Source organism: Phycodurus eques, chromosome 15 (genome assembly GCF_024500275.1).
Source record: "Phycodurus eques isolate BA_2022a chromosome 15, UOR_Pequ_1.1, whole genome shotgun sequence".
NCBI lineage: Eukaryota > Metazoa > Chordata > Actinopteri > Syngnathiformes > Syngnathidae > Phycodurus > Phycodurus eques.
Window position 1 is genome coordinate 4,004,808 of NC_084539.1, and position 12,768 is coordinate 4,017,575.

Consider the following 12,768-nt stretch of genomic DNA (forward strand, 5'->3'; position numbering starts at 1 on the left):
GTGCACGTGTGGACACCCTTATACTTGAACATGGTGTTTGTTATGGACAATCCGTGATGAGCACAGAAGTCCAATAACAGAACACCGCTCAGGTTCTGATCGGGGGGGCCGTTCCTCCCAATCACGCCCTTCCAGGTCTCACTGTCATTGCCCACGTGAGCATTGAAGTCCCCCAGCAGAACGATGGAGTCCCCAACTGGGAGCGCTCTCCAGCACCCCCTCCAAGGACTCCAAAAAGGGTGGGTACTCTGAACTGCTGTTTGGTGCATAGGCACAAACAACAGTCAGGACCCGTCGCCCCCACCCGAAGGCGGAGGGAGGCTACCCTCTTCTCCACCGGGGTGAACCCCAACGTACAGGCGCCGAGCCGGGGAGCAATAAGTAGAACCACACCTGCTCGGCGCCTCTCACCGTGGGCAACTCCTCTCGGGAGGACTGGTACCAGAGTCCAAGCTGTGCATGGAGGCGAGTCCGATTATATCTAGTCGCAACTTCTCGACCTCACACACCAGCTTGGGCTCCTTCCCTGCCAGAGAGGTGACAGTCCACGTCCCTAGAGCCAGCTTCAGTAGCTGGGGATCGGATCGCCAAGGTCCCCGCCTTCAGCCACCGCCCAGCTCGCACTGCACCCGACCTCTATGGCCCCTCCCACAGGTGGTGAGCCCATGGGAAGGGGGACCCACCTTACCCTTTCGGGCGATGCCCGACCAGCCCCCATGGGTGCAGGTGGGAAAGGAAGTCGGGTTGGGTCCGCCCTCTCGCTCGTTTTCTCCCTGGCACTAAGCTCCCACCGACCCCTCTCGACCTCCCCCCGCCTCTCCTCACGTCTCTCTCCGAGCCCCGCCGCCACCCCTCGGCAGCACGCCGCAGCCTGCGTCCCCCCAGTCCCCTCCGCCCTCACCCCCCTCCTCAACTGCGCGCATCTTGTATTGGGCATCGTGAGCATAGATATGAACACATACACCAGCTGGCTAATCGACGTGCAACAGCGCGCAACTTTTTCCATTTCAGGTGACGAAAAACAGCTCTCTTGCATTCTAGTATTTGTCTGGCACTGTCTACCCAAATGTGGATATTCCAGCACACTTCTAACTTGAGAAAACACATAAGCCCTATTATGGTCCTCAGTAACTGTAAAACATACATCTTTTAGGGAACGTGCCAATCTCACTTACACGTGCATGCGTGCACGCACAATATCAGAATTTGCACATCCACTTTTTAGTTATTTTTATTTGACGTTCATGCTGATTTAAAAAAACAAATCTGTAGTTACTGACCATTTATTCAGTACTGGAGTAGTTTTTTTTCATACACTTACTTAAGTAATTTTTTGGGAGACTACTTTTTACTTTTACACAAGTCATATTATTTTCAAGTAATATTACTCTTACTTGAGTACAATATTTGGCTCCTCTACCCAACTCTGAAGGTTATTCCCAGTCCTTGTGATTGTATGGAATTGTGCGCAACTGCATGCAGCACAATGTGTAGGCATCCATGTTACTGACGCCTTTGCCCCCACTAAACTTTGTCGCCATAGACACGCAGCTCAAAATGTGTGTGTCGTATCTACCCATGTTCATATGGATAGAAAACGCACTCCGTCAATAGTATTCTCCATATTTGTAGTTCAACATACAGTATATGTAAGAAAAAAATAATAATGCATTTTATTTGGGCACATTTCATGTCACTCAAGGATACCTTACAGGTTGAAAAATGTTACAAACAGTAGTTATCTAAATCACTTTGGTTATATGATACACATAATATTTATGGTACTGTTCATACTTGCATTGTACTTTAGTTTTCCGACTAACTTTAACCTACAGGTGCCATCTTTACTTTTACAACTTCGCTAAATAAATTCTCGATATAATAGCGATCACACAATAATCAGTGCTTCACAATATGTTCAACCTTTGTAATGGGTCCTATAACATCCAAAGGGTTCTAGGGAAAACATAAAAAAGGACACATAACGTGGTTAAAAGAGGTAAAAACAAAATGTCAATATAAACATAATCTCCACAGCAATGTTTTCAAGTACAGTCTCACACATTTGGATGTGAAGTGCGGTTAATTTGCAGTTCTAGCTATATGGACAAGAGGTGTTCACTCACAAGACAATAAAACACTTACTTTACAAATGTACTTTCACATGATTTACTTTACAAACTCACTTTCACATGATTTAAAATATGCACAGACAATTTATGCAATGAATGGTTAGAAAATAAACCAATTGGTCTCGCATTACATCATTAGTGGAAATCGCTACATCGGCCAATGTAGGCATCACACCTTTCCCCCAAATTCCATTAATCCATCAATCCACTTTCTATACCAGCTTGGAGCTGCATTTTAGCCCGACTGATTTCAGAGAAAAGGCAGCCTACACTGAGGAATGGTCGGCAGTCAATCACAGGCCACATATAGAGACAGACAACCATTCACACTCACTTTCACACCGTCACTTGAGTGGGAACTAAAGCAGGGCTGCCTGCACAGAAGTCAGGCAGGTGAATCAGTGACTTTCCCCCAAATTCAAAATCAACGAGCAACATTTTCAGTCAGATTGAGCCCATGAAAGTTGAGACGCTGCCTAGTAAAAGAAACAGAGAGCCATGATCCACAAGTCCAACCAGCCTACTTTAGACAACAGTTCATTGTTTTGGAATGCTCAATGTTTTCAATGAGCTTAATCGATGGTTTACATACACACACTGTACTGGTATCAAACATTCGAGGGGGCTGAACAGTTTGCCCTTTAGGTATGCCAGCACATGTTGAAATACCGTAACTATTATGCCCTCAAAAATGCTATTTGCAGGGGTAAACATAAAAGTTTTGGTCTGAAACGAGCACCAGAGCTTGTTGTTTGGTGCTCATTTTTTCCCCCAACCCACCAAACTCACTGGCAGTGGTGATTCTAAGATGTATTACTACTTACTACGTTTATGGAATGTTGTTAAAAAAAAAAAGGTGATATAACACAGGGGTAAACATGACCCTGTCCCAGCTTTTTTGGAACGTGTTGCAGCCATAAAATTCCAAGTTAATGATTATTTGCTAAAAACAATAAAGTTCATCAGTTTGAACATTAAATATCTTGTCTTTGTAGTGTATTCAATTACATATGGGTTGAACATGATTTGCAAATCATTGTATTCTGTTTGTATTCATGTTTAACACAACATCCCAACTTCATTGGAATTGGGGTTGTAATTACAGTAGTGCGTTATTAATAAATGTGGCCTACAGCAATATCTAGAAAAGTGTTCTTTAGATGTATTCCTAGAATAAATAGATATAACAAAATAAAAAATATCTGGAAAAGGTTTATGGTTGAAACATAATGCAACGTACAATAATTGCTACTTTCAAAAGATTCTCATGACAGTCAAACTGATTCACAATCGGATTTATTAGCCCTGATGTAACCAAAGGCAGAGTTTTATGTACAGAAATAGAATACAAGTTTAAAGTTACTTATGGTACCTTTACAATTAAAAAAGGGAACAGGTCTATCTAAGTGACACACCTGAATATTATTGTTTACCTTTTATTTACAGATCTTTACAATTTGCATGACTTAAAATAGCAGAAGTCTCATGTTTCCATGCTGGGTGGCAAATTGTGGTATTTTTTTTTCCATCCCAGAGTCATTATTTTGTATTCGCAAAATGCTCAAGAAGTTGTCTGTCATAGTTGTTCTTGTGTGTTTTGATTAGTTTAAGTGCAGAGAAACGTCTTTCACCGTAGGCACTATATAAAACATCCGTGACTCGTTTGTGTTCAACTTACTGCATATTTGAATTTGCCTTCCCATCTCTTGAGTGTCGTACTGTTTTGTCGTTGGCGACCGACTCGTTCAAATTAACAAATTGTTTGCGCACTGAATGGAATCACTTTCTCAATTCAGTTGAGTTTAGCTGCAAGCTTGTGCCACATGGGAAGGTCGCCCGCAAACAACCCCGGCCCACCTTGGAGAAATAATGTAAATTGGTTCTCCCTCACAGGAGCGCTAGCAGTTTTCTATAGCGCAGCTCTATGAATGGGGGGTGAGGGGGAAACAGTATTGTGGTAGTGTACTGTGTGGAACGGGAGCGGCTGGAAAATAAACATCCGCACCTCTTCCCTCGCTTCACTCACACAATGTTTGATGGGGAAATGCGCATGACACATTTGAATTGAGTGCGCATCCCTGGCTATTTGGCCGTCATAGACAAACAAAAGTTGCCTTAAAATAGAACTTGAAACAATCCTGCAAAACAAGCAGCAGGTGTTTCCAAAGTTTATAAGAAGTCAGTTTGACTCCATCATGTAGACTCCATGTGCAGATGCACTGTTAGTTAGTCCGAGTTCGAGTTGGAGCAGGACTTGGACAGTCGCTCCAGAGAGCGCAGGTCTGCGGTCAAAGAACGCACCATGCGTTTTGACCTGACTTTCACCTTCCGCGCAGCTTGGAGGGCGTCGTCAAGACAGCGTTGCGAAACAACGCATGGCGAGGGTCGCAACCTATCTTCCTCCTTGCTACTGCTGACCTTCGAAGGAGAGCCTGTCTTGTTGGTGCACACGTGGACGGGTTGAGGTTGGAGATAAAGGCTTAAAAAAAAAAACAAAAAAAAACAAACAAACAAAAACAATCACGAAACAGTAATAAAATCAAACAGTGTGGCAGCTCACATGAATAAATAGGTAAATTGGTGTGACGTGTGGGTTTCAGGTGGACATATTCCTTACAGCAATGGTGTAGGACACAGTGACGCTCTGCTGGGAGACTCTGGTTTGCAGCCGGAGATCCTGGGTGTGTTTGAGTCTCTACAACAGTCTGTGAAATCATTATCATTATAAAACAATATATGAATACGTTATATACTGTATTTCTAAGGCTTGGTGGAGGGTATGACTTACAGGCAGAACATTTGACTGTTTTACAATAATTCGTCCATTATTTGTTTAATTTTACAACTAAGAAACATTTTCAGTCTAGAAACATGCAAAACAAATAAAAATTAACTGATGAATTTATCTTTAGCAAAGCAAAGCAAATTTATTTGTATAGCGCATTTCATGACCAAGGTAACTAACGCAATGTGCTTTTACATTATTAAAAGCATTTAAAAATAAAGCAAAGCAAATTTATTTATATAGCACATTTCATACACAAGGCAACTCAATGTGCTTTACATAATTAAAAGCATTTAAAAAACAAAGAGAAAAAAAATCATTTAAAAGTGGAAATGCTCTAGAAAGCATGAGAAAAAAGAATAGTTTTTAACCTGGACTTAAAAACATTCACACTTGGGGCTGATGTCACTTTTGTCGGCACCTTATTCCATTTGTGTGCAGTATAATAGCTAACTGCGGCTTCACCATGTTTGCTTTGAACTCTGTGCTCCACGATTTGACCTGAGTCTGTCGATCTCAGAGCCCTACTGGGTTTATATGCCATTAGCATTTCATTCACGTATTCAGGACTTAAACCGTTTAGTGATTTATAGACCAGTAGCAGAACTTATATATATTATAGCAGTATATTATGATCTACCGTCCAACAAGACCAGAATTGACACCTTTTCCGAGTCAGTATTCAACCTTATATCATTTAGCACTTTGAGAAGAGCATATTCTGTACTGTGATGAGTTCGGAAACATGAGTCCATTTAAGTTCAGGAAATTGCTGAGTTGATTAAAGATTGATTCAAGAGGAAAAAAAAAATTAAAACATTAAGAAAATTAAACAAACATTTAAAAACAAAAGGAAAACTAACACATATATGCAAATCAGTCGTCTTTGGCGAAATTTGCCCATTTTGAACTCAAAATAGGCGATCTACGTGAATCGTATAGAAGATTACTTTTTCCTGGGGGTGTGGTGGTCTCCGTCGCTGACGTCAGAGGCTGTTTCGTACTCCTTGCCGCTAGTTAGCCATTACCGATCGCGTGCTAAGGCACCGCGTTCATCTTGGGTCGTTGCTTTCGAAACAATAAACGTGGGCTTTCATAATAAGCACCGGCGTGTTCTTTTTGTGTGCTGATAAGCTTCCGGTGTGCGCTGTGCGCACCGCGCAGCCTGGCGTCACCAGTTGCCTAGGCAACTGAACAACCCCGAGAGCTTGCCTTAATTCATGATAGTTAGAAAGAGCGTTTTAAATTTAAAGCCTCCGTTTTCGCTCGTTTTCGAAAACGCCGACGCCGCGATCGTTCTTTAAAGCTTTATGCCTGGTATTTTTAACCAGTTTTGGGATTTATAACGTGAGACTCTAACGAGTTTCACCGCCGGAAAGCGGCGGCACTGCTATACAGCAACACCGCCACCTTCCGCCAGTACACGTGCACAACACCTTCTGTCGAATTAAACGGACAACCGCTTACAGTAACCACAGTTAATTAACGGATTTCTTTTACAAAGTGGTGTTAATTAATTGATTGCTTGGCTGTTTTAATCACTCTGGTTTTCTTTTTTTTTTTTTTTAAAAGAAAAAGGAAAACTTGACTTAATTTACATTTTTTCGAAAAACATTAAAAAAAAAAAAAAAACATTTATGTGGATCAGCTGAACGCCAACATCGCTTCACCAATTGAATTGACTTGCAGTGATAGCCATCACACACAGTCAAATCAAGTTGCTTAACTAAATTATAACTAATAATAATTTATTTACCCAAACTAAATAAATTAATTGGTTGAACTAGTTTCAAATTTAGCCACACAAGCTGACTCCACCAAGTGCCCTTCACAACGCTAATCATGGCGGAACTTCCAGAAAGTCCCAGTCAATACGACAATCTTGACACACTGGAAGAGCTCTTCAGCAATTTAACTAGGGACCTTGTCCTGGGTTATGCAGAGTCCGTCAAAAATGCTGGACTTGACGTCCTCAACGATAACATTGCACAACTTATGAGTGACGCCGAGCACAAATCCTTAAAAGATAAAAATCTCGCACAAACTCTTGGCTGCATGGGGCTGAACTTGGCAGCCCAACTCAAATGGAGCGACCGCGAGGACGCTCTGGTGAAACGCAGACTGGAAGATGAACAGCATAAACAGTCCAGTTAACTGCACAATTAAGAGAGAGCGCCGCGATTAAATTTGGCTGAAGCCCGCCTCCTTGACGTTGATGCGGAGGCTCGGATAGCCGACCTCACTACTGCAGCTGAGGCTGCACAGTTGCTGCCTATAGACAGCGGCAGATTGAACTATGACGATGACAAAACAACCCAAGCCCCGACCTCGAGCGAATTAACTTCCGGAGGTCGATATAACCAACTACAAGACGCTTATGCCAAGATTGCCCATTTAAAAGCTAAATTGGAAGAATTAGCCGACCGACCGTCTAATGACCAAGTGCTTGAATTATGGGTCGAACATCAGCGAGCAACTATTCTGCTGCGGCAAGCTTCCGGTGACATTCACCGACACACTCAAAGCGGAACACTCCAAAGAGTTGGAACAGTCGTACGGGCTCAAATCGCAGATGGTAATCAGGGAGACGGAGCTGTCCCACCTCCAGCAACAACTCCGGGACCAAGAGAATGAGTTAACCCATGTCAGGCGTGAGCTACAATTAGCTCAATAGCTGTCCACTGACTCTCTGACTCATCCCAGTGTTCCGGCCCCTGCTACTGACAGCGTGGGGTCCTCCCTCGCCAGACGTGTCACAGAGCCCTACAAAACATCTCCAACCTTTGGGCCGGAACCCACCTTCAGGGGCGCCGTGCGGCCACCTCACGGGTGGCAGCCCCACCAGTCGCAGCTCACCTTTTCGACTCACCCCCAACTCTCCCTCCACCCAGCGCTGCTCCAGGTATGACTCTTAAGAGACTTAGACAAAGTGGCGCGCAACATTCCGAGGTTTGAACCTAAGCATAACGTGTCACACGACACAGCCGTGTACCTTGGAGACCTCAAATTTCACCTTAAATGATTTCCTTCTGCTACTATGGATGACAGACTGTACCTTATCAAAGTCACATCTCGCCGAGAAGTCAGCAGCTTAATTGAACGACAACCCGGCTCATGTGCTGGCCGATTACCCGGCCCTCTGCCAAGCATGTCTCAAGAATTTGATGACCCATAGGTCACAACCGGCTTATCTGCGGCCCTCACAGTTAAACATGGGAGACTTGAGAAACCCCAAGCTTATTACTGCCGGATGCGTAAAGCGTACTTTGGAAATTTAAATGAGCCGAATCTGGAGGAGGATAAAAATTTCAAAACACTTTGTCGAAAACCTACATCCTAACACCAGCCGGGCGTAGCAGCGTGCCCGCGCACACTGTCCAGTGCCCAACTGCGTCAACTGGCCGCCAAGGGTTTTGCTAAACAAAAACACCCTCCCACTAAAGCACAAGACTCAGGCGTCTTCTTTACAAATGCCACCACAGATGAAATTAGAGGGCGCTACGTACAACACACGTGTGACCGACACACCACGTTCTGGCGTTGTTAAACCCGACAATCAAAAGAAGTCGTTTAACACATACAATCAATCTCGGCCCGCGTACAAAAATGGTCCTCGTAACCAACAACGTCAATTCAACGACAAATCAAAATCATGGAATGACCGCAGCTCTAATTCGCGCCAAACTTACATGTCAAAACAGGGTACACGTAACGACCAGCCTAAATCTGACTCGTCCAACCGAGACCCTAAAACGACAAGTGACAACCAGCAAAAGGGCTCCCGAACCAACAGCTCTCAGAGGGAATTGAGTGTCGTGGCAGAAGAATTACTTGAGGTGCTCCGCAGCCTGTCCAAAGACATAAAGCGGGACCCATCATTATGACGAGGCCTGACTGAGTCGAACAGGGCCACAGAGGACGCAATAGGTAGCCTCCGTTGTTCCCCTAATGACCTGCCAAGTGCCTCCGTGACATCGGCCGACTCCTCGACGACCTCACCTCGCTACAACCTTAGCGGACCACTTTGTGACGACCAATCCCTCAACCTCTCTCGTGCCGTCCTAATCGTCCGACTAGACCCAGACAAGGCCCCTGAGGCATGACATCACGCTACGAAATAACGTTCTGCCATTCTGACAGCTTTTGGGTGAACTAACCGCTAAAGGTACGTCCCGAAAGTTCTATTTACCCGTTACGGTTGAGCATGAACTTGTCCAAGAAGCTCTGATTGACCCCGCAGCAGACATCACTGTTATGTCCCATGTTGTGTTCACTCAACTTCTGACATTGCTACAAGCCAGTGGCCGCGACCTTCAACTGCAACGCTGCGCACAAACTACCCGTGCATTTTCAGTGACTAATACCGAGCTAAACACCGTAACGATGCTCCACTGGACAATTGGCCCCATGACATTAGTACACCCGGTCTACGTGTCTCCAATTGAAACAGTCCCCCTGCTCATCGGCCAAGACCTGCTGTGCCGGTTCGAGCCACTAATCGATTACAAAAATCTTCAGCTGTGGGCGCAGGTGGAACAGGCATTACCACCACCAACTCGGGAACTGTACTCAGGCCGGTGCCTGGTGTGGGACCACTCGGAGGACGCCGACCTGTCAGGCCGCACTCCTTCAAGTAACAACACCCCCATTGACGACATCGCAGAGTCCCCTGTAGCCACCTCGCCACCGCTGAACCGACTTAGAGAACTTGACACGTTTCTCTGCCATCTTGTCCAACCCCCGCACGAAGAGCGCTGCGGCCCCAATGTTGCTGGTGGAATTAATTTGCATGACTGCCCAACAGATGACGTCATCCTGGCCTTGTGGGCTGACAAATCGGCAATCTCTCAGGCACTGTTTGACAACCTACGACTGAAGCATCCTGACCTTCAGTTAATGCTGAAAACATTTCGCTTTCCCGTTAACACCGTGCCACAGTCTACCGTCACTGCAGTGGGCGTATGCGCCCTAAACCTGCAATGGAACCATCGCTCGTTAACTCACTGCTTCCTAGTAGTCCCCAATTTGCCGCATAAAGCTTATGTTGGCGCGGATGTACTTGTCCGACTGGCCGTTCAAATTGACACTATTAACAATGTTTTGTGGTCACACAATAATGGCGGCGCCGCCAACCGCGTTGTCCAACTGTTAAACCTTAAGTCGGGACAAACCATCCCTGACGCTTGCGAAGTTTTGAGCAAAGACGAACTTATAGTAAAAGTGTCAACTATCAACTTCCCTATTCGACTGGTTGCGCGCGTTAACCAGGCCATAACCGGTCCGCATGCGTTCTTTCAGCCTTCACCGGAGTTTAATGACCTGGGTTTGTCACTGCATGTCACACCCCTCCTAGACGCTTCCCGAACAACCGTGCTGCTGATTCACAACCACACATGGAACGACATTCACATCCCCAGATCCACTAGGCTTGGCCTCTTGATCTGCTCCGACTTCCACAACTTCAATATCGCGGTCCCCGTGATTGGTCACCTTCCGTTAGACCTCTTCCCATGCTCTGGTGGAGTCCAACTCACTGTCCCTTTGCGACACCTTGCTCTCGTTCCAGTGGGTCCTACTGAGGGTGATGACATCATCAGAGTGGACCTGGCTACAGACCAACACCTGGTGATCCATATGCTCAGTACAATCCCAGCTGCATCCGAAAGTGGGTCTCCCGCGACTTCACCCACTCCCTCAAACCCATCGCGAACAAACTCGCCTGCACCGGTGACACAGTGCGTTAGTCGCCTACTCTCTTATCCCGACGTTGATACTCACGTGCATCAGATCCTAGCGGATGCTGACGCCCCAAGTTCCGATGAAAAACGACAGCGTTTGCGGGAAGTGCTAACCAAACACGCCGCGTCATTCGCTAAAGACTCACTGGACTGCAGCCTAACAGACTTGCAATTGGGCCGCACTCAAAACCAGCGAATACAACCGCAACCGGTTGACGATCGTACAAAAGGGGGGACTGCACCTGCGATACCAAGCAGGCCCACCAGGGGTCGCTCCTGGGACACCGGACTTGCTCTCGACCTTTTGAGGCCAGTCAACCCCCTAATAAATAAAAAAATTGCGCCCTTTGAAAAGCAATTTGTGGACCCAGCCCCTAAACAATGGACTGAATTTTCAGCAATCACGCTGAGCTTCATAGTGACTTCTCTACATAGCTGGCCCGCCCTGTCGAAGGGGAGACCAAAGGATGCTGGATTCGCCCCCGAACGCGAAGTTAATTAACTCCCCGCCAGTCGAAGTATTGGACCCGTATATATTGGATCGTATATATACACACACACATATATATATATATATATATATATATATATATATATATATATATATATATATATACACACACACACACACATATATATATATATATATATATATATATATATATATATATATATATATACATATACATATATATATATATATATATATACATATACATATATATATATATATATATATATATATATATATATATATATACACATACACATATATATATATATATATATATATATATATATATATATATATATATATATTCAATCAAATATAGGTCGAACATGATTTGCAAATCATTGTATTCTGTTTTTATTTATGTTTAACACAATGTCCCAACTTCATTGGGATATATACATATATATATATATATATATATATATACATATATACATATATATATATATACATATATATATATATATATACATATATATATATATATACATATATATACATATATATATATATATATACATATATATATATATATATACATATATATACATATATATATATATATATATACATATATATATATATATATACATATATATATATATATATATATATATATATACATATATACATATATATATATATATATATATATATATATACATATATATATATATATATATATATATACATATATATATATATATATATATATATATATATATATATATATATATACATATATATATATATATATATATATATATATATATACATATATATATATATATATATATATATATATATATATATATATATATATATATATATATATATACACATATACATATACACATACAACCCCAATTCCAATGAAGTTGGGACATTGTGTTAAACATAAATAAAAACAGAATACAATGATTTGCAAATCATGTTCGACCTATATTTGATTGAATACACTACAAAGACAAGATATTTTATGTTCAAACCGATAAACTTCATTGTTTTTAGCAAATAATCATTAACTGAGAATTTTATGGCTGCAACACGTTCCAAAAAAGCTGGGACAGGGTCATGTTTACCACTGTGTTACATCCCCTTTTCTTTTAACAACATTCAATAAAAGTTTGGGAACTGAGGACATTAATTGTTCAAGCTTTGTAGGTGGAATGCTTTCCCATTCTTGCTTGATGTACAGCTTCAGCTGTTCAACAGTCTGGGGTCTCCATTGTCGTATTTTACGCTTCATAATGCGCCACACATTTTCAATGGAAGACAGGTCTGGACTGCACGCAGGCCAGTCTAGTACCCACACACTTTTACTACAAAGCCACGCTGTTGTAACATGTTCAGAATGTGGTTTGGCATTGTCTTGCGGAAATAAGCAGGGGCGTCCATGAAAAAGACGTTGCTTGGATGGCAGCATATGTTTCTCCAAAACCTGTATGTACCTTTCAGCATTAATGGTGCCTTCACAGATGTGTAAGTTACCCATGCCATTGGCACTAACACAGCCCCATACCATCACAGATGCTGGCTTTTGAACTTTGCGTCCATAACAGTCCGGATGGTTCTTTTCCTCTTTGGCCCGGAGGACAC

At 43.0% G+C, this 12,768-nt stretch overlaps 1 protein-coding gene across 4 annotated transcripts in view; it reads right to left on the reverse strand.

Moving 5' to 3' along the window:
• The window catches only part of akna (AT-hook transcription factor), a 59,088-nt gene that overhangs the window by 10,741 nt on the left and 35,579 nt on the right, over nt 1-12,768 (reverse strand). Inside the window, exons 20-21 of one of the 4 annotated variants that reach the window (XM_061698023.1) lie at nt 4,750-4,837; nt 1,686-4,611 (exon numbers count right to left, since the gene is read on the reverse strand). The exons of the other annotated variants lie outside the window; for them this stretch is intronic. Of the exons in view, the coding sequence (XP_061554007.1) occupies nt 4,359-4,611; nt 4,750-4,837 (341 nt within the window). The 3' untranslated portion in view covers nt 1,686-4,358. Of the gene's footprint in view, nt 1-1,685; nt 4,612-4,749; nt 4,838-12,768 lie in introns of those variants that run through there. 4 annotated transcript variants of the gene reach the window in all.